General features: G+C 41.3%; 1 protein-coding gene across 4 annotated transcripts; it reads right to left on the reverse strand.

The window, feature by feature from the left end:
• Positions 1 to 4,818: 4,818 nt before the first annotated feature.
• On the reverse strand, positions 4,819 to 10,598 carry LOC121705670 (endochitinase A1-like). 4 transcript variants are annotated; one of them, XM_042086834.1, is made up of 6 exons: positions 10,457 to 10,598; positions 10,170 to 10,250; positions 8,784 to 8,810; positions 7,752 to 7,924; positions 7,144 to 7,592; positions 4,819 to 5,031 (listed from the first exon to the last, which is right to left on the reverse strand). In XM_042086834.1, exons 2-6 carry the CDS (start codon positions 10,207 to 10,209, stop codon positions 5,016 to 5,018), a joined length of 705 nt encoding a protein of 234 aa, XP_041942768.1. In that variant the 5' UTR covers positions 10,210 to 10,250; positions 10,457 to 10,598; the 3' UTR covers positions 4,819 to 5,015. The 4 variants fall into 4 exon arrangements, with proteins under 4 accessions (XP_041942768.1, XP_041942767.1, XP_041942766.1 ...); XM_042086833.1 differs by having other exon boundaries at positions 7,144 to 7,283; positions 7,410 to 7,924; XM_042086832.1 differs by having other exon boundaries at positions 7,144 to 7,243; positions 7,277 to 7,924; positions 10,457 to 10,597.
• Between the last annotated feature and the right edge of the window lie 489 nt (positions 10,599 to 11,087).

Below are 11,087 nucleotides of genomic sequence, written 5' to 3' on the forward strand. Positions count from 1 at the left end.
TATATATCTCTTCTCATATGCCATGCCACTACTCTGCTATAGTTGATAAACTATTTATTTACTTGTAAGATGGGTGTCAAGCCTTTTTGGTGCTCAAAGTCCAGGACCAAAGGGTCAGAGACTGGCACTTTTTAACATTTTAACTTTTTTTTATTGTGGTGCACAGTCGACTGACGTTTCGACGCACTGCGTCCTCCTACTTATTTACTTACTTATTAACTACTTACGTAATTATTCGAGGTCAAGTTCTTCATTTTATGGAGTCAGATTAATCGTGGTTTCTCGTAATATTACCATTGCTATACCAGTCTGTCCTACTTTTCAATACACGTTTAAACCTTTGCCGCCCCTTACAGCAGCGTTAGAACTTTTTTGTAGTGTTAATTTCGTCAAATGAGATGAGGGGAAATATGTTCGTCAACGACCTTTTTTTCATGACTAAGACGAGACGATGACGAGACTGCACTAATGTCCTCAAACACTGACTAAGACTATCTTAAGATGCATTATTGTTGACGAAAAAATGACTAAAATGTTTTGCATGAGATAATAAAATAAGATAAAATCTTTCAATTTTCCTGCTGTTGCTGCGTCCCTGTGGCTGCAACACGAAACTACATAGAACAAGAACACTGTAGATTTCTGCCAAGCTAACTAAGCTTTATGCCACAATGCTACATATCCAGAAGTTGAAGCTTCTCTCATCCATATACAAATTAACATTGTTGGAAAATTGAGATGTGTGAAATACTATTTGACTGAAATGGTAATCTGGAGCTGAATACATGAATACGTTTTTCTACTGTTCTAAGTTTGGCAATATTTTTGAGGTGGTAAAAAGCTAATTTAGTTAGTGCTTTCATGTGGCTGTTTTAAATTTAGATCACTGTCAATTATGACACCAAGCCACCATGACGCCACCTTTGCTTTAAGCCCTTTACTATCAAGGAGAGTGGCAACCTTAAGTCTTTCCTCTTTTTTACCTTTTTAGGTCTGTCAATTGAATGACTCTAATTAATTACATACTCTGTGATCTTAAAGACAATTTTGGCAGATGAGTGAATCAATGAAGAGCCAAACCAACATTACAGACTTTAAAGTTCAACGTCTCTTTTATTATAATTTTCCCTTTGCCACAGGCATCAAAATGCTATAAAATGCCCCCCTCCACCCCCTCCTGAATCCGTGCCTCTCCTTTTAGTCTGGGTTACACAAGGATGGCAATATCCCAACCCGTCATTAACGCTCTTGAAATGTCGGTAACCCATAGTAATGGAATATCCATGTTTTATTCATAATATGTTTTGGTAGATGTACAGTACCCTCCGGAATTATGGTTATGGTTATGGATTTAGCAGACGCCTTTGTCCAAAGCGACACATAAATACAAAACAACATAATATTTAAAATTGAACAGGGAACAGATTAAAATGTTGGTCAAATATAGTAAGGAGAATAGTTGTAGTACACAATAATATCAATTCAAGCAATAGCCTAATAAAAAGCAATGTAAAAAAGGGGAAAGGCAATAATAAAACAATAATGTCAATTCAATCAATAATATAAAAACAATGACATGCTAAGACTACATTAAGGAGAATATCAATAATAAACAATAATGTCAAATTAATTAACAGCCCAATTAAAATAAAACAACATTATATAAACCATAACACATAAGCGCTTAAACAACTAAGTATATGTTGAATAGGAATGTCTTTAGACCCCTCTTAAACGACCCAAAACTACCACAGGAACGGAGAGCACTGGGCAGTTCATTCCACCAACATGGAACCACTGAAGAAAAGAGTCTGGAATTAGACCCAGTTTTCATGACTGGTCGACACAACATACGCTCACCAGAAGACCGCAGTGGGCAGTTGGGGATGTAAGGCTTAATTATTGAATTAAAATAACTAGGAGCAGATCTAGTTAGTGTCCTATAGGCCAAAGTGAGAGATTTAAATTTAATTCTGGCTACTATAGGGAGCCAATGGAGAGTTATTGGCACCTCTGCTAATGATGACTAAAAACCTGTTGGAGAAAGAATCTGTTGGTGATTTGTTGTAATCTCACAATGAAACAAATTAGGAAAAGCCCAACCTTGAAGGGATGCAAATCTTATTTTGAGAAAGGAAAATCTCAAAGAAATAAAATATTTTAATGAAAATATGTTGCTCACAATTATTGGCACCCCTGCTTGTAATACCTTCTTAACCCTCCCTTTGCCAATAAAACAGCCTGTAATATTCTCCAATAAGTCTGGAGAGTACTGTATATTCCAGCTCATACAAAAGAAAAGAATAAGAAAATGGTGTTTGCAAAGTTATTTTCCAGTGATTCCCATTTGCTGGAGGTGTTTTCCTCAACACAAGGTTAGGGTCATAGACATTAGAAAGCTAGATGCTGCATTGGGTTAATAGCGCCGCCATCTTGGTGAGGGCAACAATCACTGGAGGCCAATGGAGAAGCATGTGACTGACTGGAAATCAAACAGGGGTCTCTGATTGCCGGCAAGTGTTGCCCATAGACAGTAAACGTGTTGCCCCCAGCAATGTCGCGGCCACTTTTACATATGCCACCTAATAGATCTTGAGCCCAATGCTTTCTAATATCTATATTTAGGTTGACTCATACCAGCGTGTTCACGAGACTCGGTTAGATAGAGCCCACTCATGTGCCTGAGCGACCTATGATTATCGAGATATAAGCAACCACAGGGAATTGGGCAAACAAGCTGTCAATCAGGATTGGCACCCCAGCTTTGATTGACGATATCTTGAGCCTACAGCAAGCCTCAAAGATGGATATTCTTGTAGCCAAGGAGTAGTTGGTTTCAGGGATATGTCATTTTACCGTAAGAACCCTACTAAACACCCCTCAAAAGTCAAACACATTTCAAAGCAAAATTTTTATGGAAAATTCAAAAGGACTTATTGATGCATACCGACAACCCAACTCTTACTACACAAGAACCCATTTGAGTAGAATCATAATTTTGGTGTCAAATGAAGGCTAACCTTCTGGAGTTTCTTTGTTTGTATCTTGCATGGCAGTGACGGTTATAGTCACAGTAGATAGATAGATTAGATAGATACTCTATCTACCCCCCCCCCCTCCTCTATAGTCATCTACATTGAGACCTTAATTGAGGCCTGGGACCAGGTCCAGGTGTGTTTCAAGGCCAGTTCACGTGACCTAGAGCAGTGTTTCCCAAACTTTTTTTCTGGGAACCCACTTTTTAAAAATGACCGACCATTTCACTTCAGAGCAAACATGCAACCACCAATATTGTGTTAGGCCACAGGTTCTCAAACTTTTCTATGCCCCTTTAATGTTTGTGCAAAAAGGCTGATTCATGTCCCTTGAATTTTGCAACTGCGAGGTCCATGGCAGGCACCCCACAAAAAAGTTTCATTTTGCAAGTGAGATGTCCACGCTGTCCCCTCTGCGACGCGTTCGCCCCCCAGTTTGAGCTATTCTAAATACAAAATTGCACAGAGGGCCGTGACTGTAGTTACAGTTTTTCTAGATTGCTTTTACCTGCTTAAGTAAACTAGAACCCACTTGGTCTTCATGACTTCTGCAGTGCAAAGAAAGTAGCCATCTCTTGCGAATGTGTTCACACATTTTCATTGGGTTCACACATTTCTCACCCCCTTTTGCAGAACAGTTAACACAGGTGTCATTCAAAAGCCCCAAACTCTTGGTTTTCCCATGCTAAACAAAAGTAAAACATCTTTTCACAGGTAGTATAGATTCCTTGCTTAAGTCTGAATCTGATACACCTGTGTGAAACTCCTTTGCACAATTCTTTAATCAGCATTCATTATCCATAAGAGATGTCTGTTCTGTGTTGCTATTTGCAAGTATGGATCTAATGCACATTTAGACAAAGTACTGTATTGCCTATTTGGTGGAGAAAACAGTACAAAAGGTCTTTACTGTAGGTCTATTTGGATGAATGAACAATGACAAGTTGTAGTTCAATGAAATTTACTGTCTTGCTAGGTATTTACTGTATGTCTTACAGGTCAATGGCAGTTGCGTCTTGGGAGGAATGAATAAATTATTTTTTTATTCAGTACATTTTGTCTTTTCAGTTTTTTTCTGATAGGCCTACCAGAAAAATGAGAGTAATGGAACAGACATAGCAAAAATGCTAATTTTGAGAACTAGATTTTGCATTTTGTTGTCCAGTGTGTAATGATGGATTAAAGAGTGTTTTTTTAAATTGGCAACAAGTTGTAGTGTTTGAAGGCAAGATTCGCTTTTGCTGCATGTTTTAAGTGTAGAGAGAGTAACAGCATTTTGCAAGCAAAATGTGTCATTTTGTCCAGAGTGCTTTTGTTCAGACACGGGTGTTAACTGTTTTGAGAGTGTGATTTCAGAGTTGACCGGTATCAAAACGATCGAGGAAAAACTGTAACAAACTAGATCCTAATAGAAAACTGTTAGCTTTCCTGGCTAAATGGTATAAGTTAGGCCTATTACACAACATAAATAGTGCTGGCGACCCAAATAAAATCTCCTGCGACCCACACTCACGACCAAGTCTTTGGGAACCAGTGACCTAGGGGGCCCAGATGTGGGCAGTTCCAGAGATGCATGTTTCCGGCTGAAAGAAAAAACATTCAAGCCTCTGTAACTCGTTGCCAGTACACCAGTCACTCTGACTTTCTGAGAATTCTACTGGGTCTCAGATTTCAGAAGAGGTCAAGCATTTTATGATGGGCTAAAGTATGTGGGAGCAGTGCCCTCCTAAGTTGATGTGCAATGTTGGGCAAAAAAAATAAATAAATAAATTGGGGCAACAAGTTCTGTTTTCAATGTTTTATTAAACAGTATTATACTGTTACCCAGCTTCAACGCAGCATTCTCCCCCTTGCCCATCCTGGTCAAAGTTGCCTGTGGTTGAACACCAAGGCTTGTTATGGTTGATTGTAGTACATGTCCAGTGGAGTGTCCCCAAGTACACAAAAGGGAAGACACAAGCTGCTCCTCCAGCATCTCGATTAACGGTGGGCAAGCCTGGAAACAGCAAAAGACACAGCATAATACATCATGAACTGTAAAAGAGGGAATAATACTTGTAATAACTCGGCTCTTTTTCCACCTAATAGCACAGAGTGAGGTGCTGCAGTGTTGGTTTTAAATGGGTCTGGTCGGTCATTACAGCTGGCAGGGCGTCTACAATAGTGGTGCTTCTGAAATTTAGCCTAAAAGTAAATGAGTCAGAGAGACCTCTTATAGCTACTGTAGCTAGACAGACGGATGCTCTGTTTTGAATAGTTTAAAGTAAAGTGCTATAAAGTCACTGTTTAATTGACTCTGGTCTACAACTGATAAGAGTTGAATCTTCGGTTCAATATTAGGCCTATATAACAGTCAGTTGGCAAATCAATTGAAAAGGCTAAATTATTCCAGAACTGTTTAAGTGTTTTTCATTCCGACATCTAGATTCAATGTAACAATTTAGACCAGCAACATTCCAGATTAACTGAGAAACCTCACCAATAGGAAAGCCAAATTTGAAATGAGATCCGACCCATTTCTCCTACACCCCCATGAGGAGAAATAGAAGGCAACTGGCGTGTTTTTAGCCTGTAAGTTGAACTTAAATTACAAATGGGCTGAGACAACAAGACCTGAGAAATTGTCTTCCTCTTGTTTCAGCCCAGGTCAAAGTCTGTTGTTCCCCATTTCCCCTGAGGGGGGTTCAGGAGAAAAAGGTCCGATTTCAATAAGAGTTGGTTATGAGGTGTGGCGTCCACCAGTTAAAGAGGTGACATTTTCATTTCATGTGTTTTATTATAATAATAATAATAATACGTTTTAATTATATAGCGCCTTTCTCAGACTCAAGGGGCCTGTACTACGAAGTGGGGTTACTGGCTTATCTGGGTAACTTCGAGAGTAACTTGATCACGTGTGGCGTAACTTCCCGATTAACCCGTACTACGAAAGGTGGATAGGTTTTAACTGAGGTATGCTGCCATGGCAATTTACGCTGCATCTCAAACCTGCTCCGAGGTTATGTTCTTGGTTAACCCGAGGTTTCCGTTAACCACACCCTTTATAAGTACCACCCCTCCACTAACAATTTCTCGAGACATGTTGGCGTACCTGGATGATCCATACGACATTGGAGCGCAAATCTTGAGGGACTCGTCGCAGGGCGAGGGGTTTTAGAGACCGCCAGAAAATATATATAGCCTACCCGGACGAAATTCTCTATGAAGATATAGATTGTCAGCCGAGGGAATTCGTCGTCTTTGCTATGAGACGTCTTCCTAGATCATCTGACAATGCCCGTACGTGGACATTCATGTAGGCTATTCCATCGGTGATGCAAGAATACTGTATGTCGGATAAAATAATATAAAATAAATCGGACATAGCCTACAGCAGGCCTAATAAATAAAAATCACCATTTTAACAAACTTGTTGAATTGAAGGTCATATTACTGTACCCTGCACATAAAGGCTACACATTTCCACAGCACCAGAATCCGACCGAATGCCTCCCTCAACCCCCTCCATAAGCCTTCCACCATTATTTGCGATGGCCAACTCCTCTGCTACTGTAAAAAACTCTGGTGCCTTTCCTCCTACAGTAGTGTTCAGAGACACCTTTTTGTTAGCTGTAAAACAGAGGCCAAGTGAAGGCTATAAGCTACAGTAGGCCTACATGTTTTCATAATTAAGAAATATTAATGCAAGCTATAACTATATAAACCTACTATTCTGAATAATGTTTTTGTGTTTCATTTTCACCTGCTGCCATGTGCGTTTGGTGTTGCATCTGAAATGTTCACAGGATTAGGCATACACTAAATCAGTCAAAGGGGGCTACTTAAACATTCAATTATCCTTATATTATATTACTATAATCTATATGCCCACTTCTGAATTGGGTTGCATCTGTAGGGCTTTCTATGAACTCAAAATAGGCCATTTAATTATTTCAACTCATTTCAGACATTCCGCAAGCTACTAATCCTTCGTAACACATATTTGAAGAACATGTGGGAATAATTTTAGGCATTTAGGCTACCCGATCTGCAATACGTTGCCAACAGCCTTGCTTTGTTCACTGCCAACGTATTTAATTTGTCGTAGAGTGGGTTTTAATTCCTCCACCTGAGTCTACGAGGCACTGTAGAGGGCACTTTAGAGGTTGTAGAGGTGGGCACTTTAGAGGCTGTAGAGGTGGGCACTGTAGAGGAGGACACTGCAGAGGCTGTAGAGGTGGGCACTTTGGAGGCTGTAGAGGTGGGCACTTTGGAGGCTGTAGAGGTGGGCACTGTAGAGGAGGGCACTTTAGAGGCTGTAGAGGTGGGCACTTTAGAAGCTGTAGAGGTGGGCACTGTAGAGGAGGACACTGCAGAGGCTGTAGAGGTGGGCACTTTGGAGGCTGTAGAGGTGGGCACTTTGGAGGCTGTAGAGGTGGGCACTTTGGAGGCTGTAGAGGTGGGCACTGTAGAGGCTGTAGAGGTGGGCACTGTAGAGGCTGTAGAGGTGGGCACTGTAGAGGAGGACACTGCAGAGGCTGTAGAGGTGGGCACTTTAGAGGCTGTAGAGGTGGGCACTTTAGAGGCTGTAGAGGTGGGCACTGTAGAGGAGGACACTGCAGAGGCTGTAGAGGTGGGCACTTTGGAGGCTGTAGAGGAGGACACTGCAGAGGCTGTAGAGGAGGACACTGCAGAGGCTGTAGAGGTGGGCACTTTAGAGGCTGTAGAGGTGGGCACTTTAGAGGCTGTAGAGGTGGGCACTTTAGAGGCTGTAGAGGTGGGCACTGCAGAGGCTGTAGAGGAGGGCACTGCAGAGGCTGTAGAGGAGGGCACTGTAGAGGCTGTAGAGGTGGGCACTGTAGAGGCTGCAGAGGCGAGCACTGTAGAGCAGGGGTGCCCTCCAAGTAGGCCTAGAGGATGGCACAGTAGACAAAGATGGTGGATGTTACATTTAGTCATTTGGCAAACCCTTTTACCCATAGCAACTTACAGCAACTGTGCGTAAACCTTGAGATATCTTCGTATCCATTAGAATACATAATATCCTGATTGAATTAAGCCAATTCTAAAGTACAAACACTCCAACCTTGGCTGATTTATACCAGAACCATTTTTTAAGCGTTGCAAGGGTGTTTTTTCCCCTCACTCACAGGGGCTAGGGGGAAGAGAGACGGCCACCATTCGACCCGAAAAAAATTTATGCTAAAAACACCTGCATAGTTCCCCTTTAACGGTTGACAATACTGTTGCTTTATTGAAAGTGAAGCTCAAACAGCTGTTTCATGCCACTTACTATCAAAGATTCTAGAACAGAGCTCTGCTCTAGAATCGTTGCTTACTATTATCCTTAAACACTGAAGCAATGTGCCTGTGCATCTCATTCCCTTTTAATTTGACCACACACACACACACACACACAACTACACCTGAGAGATTTGTATTGGTGGATCCCCCTGTCATCCCCCTTAATCATAGTATTGTTGTAATGAAATCATGCACCTCCTTGTAATTATTTCTACATTTGATTCACAGAAACTAGGAAGCAGGACAGAGTTCACAACACTAGTTTGATAAAACTGGAAAGTCTGGCGTTCCTTGACGTTCTCCTGATCAATAAGTCAGAAGATAAATAAACAAGTTACACCTCCAAAAAATTAGGGATTCGAAAAAACTGGTCAAATTGCCTAACATTTCACTTCCTGTGACAAGTGGGCATTTATCTGTGCAGACAGTGTGTAAACAGACATTAAGATAGAAAAGAGTATTTACCAGTGTGTACTGCAGTGGAACACCCACCTGTTGGGAAAACACCAATATAGCAGAAGTCATTAGGTGCACACACCCATTTCACAATGACCTACAGGAGTCATTAGATGCACACATTCCACAATGTCTTACAGGAGTCATTACAGTAGATGCACACATTCCACAACGTCTTACAGGAGCCATTAGATCAGGGGTGGGCAAACTGCGGCCCGCCAAGCACTTTCATCCGGCCCGCCGAGCATTTCATTTGGTTATCAGGCTGCTCGCTATTTTTTTCCCTGCGATAGTTGGTTAGTTTTACTGCAAACTGCTTTTCACTCTCCTTAGAGAACGTTTACAATGTCAATGTCAAAACATCATGTTAAATAGAGATAACATCATGTTAAACTAAGTTAACTCTTAGTTATCTCCTTTGCAGCAGATCTAACGTGAACATTATGCGATCCATTTAATTGGGAAGAGAGGGAGAGCCGCAGGTTCTGGCTCGTCATTGTTGATAAGTGATGTGTGCTTCTTATAAGAAACTTTTAAAAGGAAATCATGAAGGCAACAGTAGTTCCCACTACTGACCATTTAAAAACTGAGAGAGGGCCCAGCCGTAGGTACAGCACTAGCCATAGCGGAACAGGCAGAAGAAATAAACGTGAATTAAAGCGACTGTCTTAAAGCAACAGTGCACAATTTATACATTTGTTAAACAGCATAAAATTAGCAGTATTTTTAAGCAATTCACATTTTAAAACAAATACTTTTCATACTAATTTATAGGCTATAAATTTTTTTTTTTTTTTTTTTTATGCGTGTGTCGTGGGGGGGGGGGGGGGGGGGGGCCCAATGTGGCCCTTGAGCCAAAAAGTTTGCCAACCCCTGCATTAGATGCACCCATTCCACAATGTCTTACAGGAGCCATTAGATGCACACATTCCACAAAGTCCTACAGGAGTCATTACAGTAGATGCACACATTCCACAATCTTACAGAAGTAATTTGCTACTGGGCCAGCTGGTGGGGAAATATAAAGACATCAGCCTGCACTGCTTCCTTACTGCACTCATTCAGCAACAAGGGTCATACTATTCATGATGCCTCTGCCCACTACACAAGGGTCATACTATTCATGATGCCTCTGCCCACTACACAAGGGTCATACTATTCATGATGCCTTTGCCCACTACCAGCGGGTGACGTGTCTTCATGTTATGTGTGTGTACAAAGGGACATGACTCCCTAGTAGAGGTCATATTTAGGAAAGATTAATTTCTCATTCCATATTAACTTCTTGTAATTCTTTGTCCGGTGAAAACATAAACAGAAAGTAAAAAAAAAAAACTCTACTTGCCAGTAATTGTATAAACAAACATTTTTATGAACGGATCTGAGAAAACTTACTCAGTGCCACCATGAAGAGCCACAGTGGAAATGAAATCATTGTTGGTTCCCTTTCTCTTGACCAAATCTTGTACTCTGCACCTGTGAAAACACACATAACACATGTTATGTACATGTCAGGGTTTTGCAGGAGGACTCAAGCGAAAGACTCGTTAAATCCAGAACATTCAAACATTTTGTTTGTTGGTAAATCGACACAAGAAGAAAAAAACAAAACACTGACAGGCTGACTATCCAAACAGACAGAAATCAGAAAAAAAAGAAGAAAAACTAAAACTAAAACTTACAGACTTCACTTTCAACTTATCCAACAAGTGCAACAAACCAACTAAGCACAGAAGAGGAGCAGAGGTTATAAATACACAGACCAACAGATTGACAGATAACTGGACGAGACCAACAAAACAATAATAGGGAACAGGTGTGAGCAGAAAATGGAGGGAAAACTAATAAGACAGGAAGTGCAGACCAAATAAGGAAAGGGGCGGAGACAGTCCCATGTAAGCAGGCAGGTAAACACAGAGCACATGGGGAACAGCAAAAGCACATAACAAACACAGGACAATATACAAAATGGCCACCAGGGTGGCAAAAAACAGTCCAGTGCCTGGTTTCCCGATAACGATGGATATATGCACTTACCAGGTGTTAAAAATGGTGCATTCAGGGCACTTCGGAATGACAAGGACCGTCCCCGTGGCTACTTTGTTTTTCCGACAGCAAGTGTTCATGTGCTTTGCCATCGGAATGTGTGACAAACACGGATGCCACAACAAAGGTTAAAACATACACTCACAACCCAGATAGCAAAACCACACTGGGATGGATCTGGCCCACACCTACCATGCGACCCGGCCCAGATCCATCTCACGGACACGGTCCAGCGTGCAAACGCACAACGGGCCAAAAGTGGTCAGG

This window comes from Alosa sapidissima, chromosome 3 (genome assembly GCF_018492685.1).
Source record: "Alosa sapidissima isolate fAloSap1 chromosome 3, fAloSap1.pri, whole genome shotgun sequence".
Classification (NCBI taxonomy): domain Eukaryota; kingdom Metazoa; phylum Chordata; class Actinopteri; order Clupeiformes; family Clupeidae; genus Alosa; species Alosa sapidissima.

Coding starts and splice junctions, on each gene's coding strand:
- LOC121705670 (XM_042086831.1), bottom strand. CDS start 10,209: ATGATTTCATTTCCACTGTGGCTCTTCATGGTGGCACTGA. Junction 8,811..10,169: donor GCTCTTCATGGTGGCACTGA/GTAAGTTTTCTC, acceptor TTTTCCCAACAG/GTGGGTGTTCCACTGCAGTA. Junction 7,925..8,783: donor TTCCACTGCAGTACACACTG/GTAAATACTCTT, acceptor GCCATCCTCTAG/GCCTACTTGGAGGGCACCCC.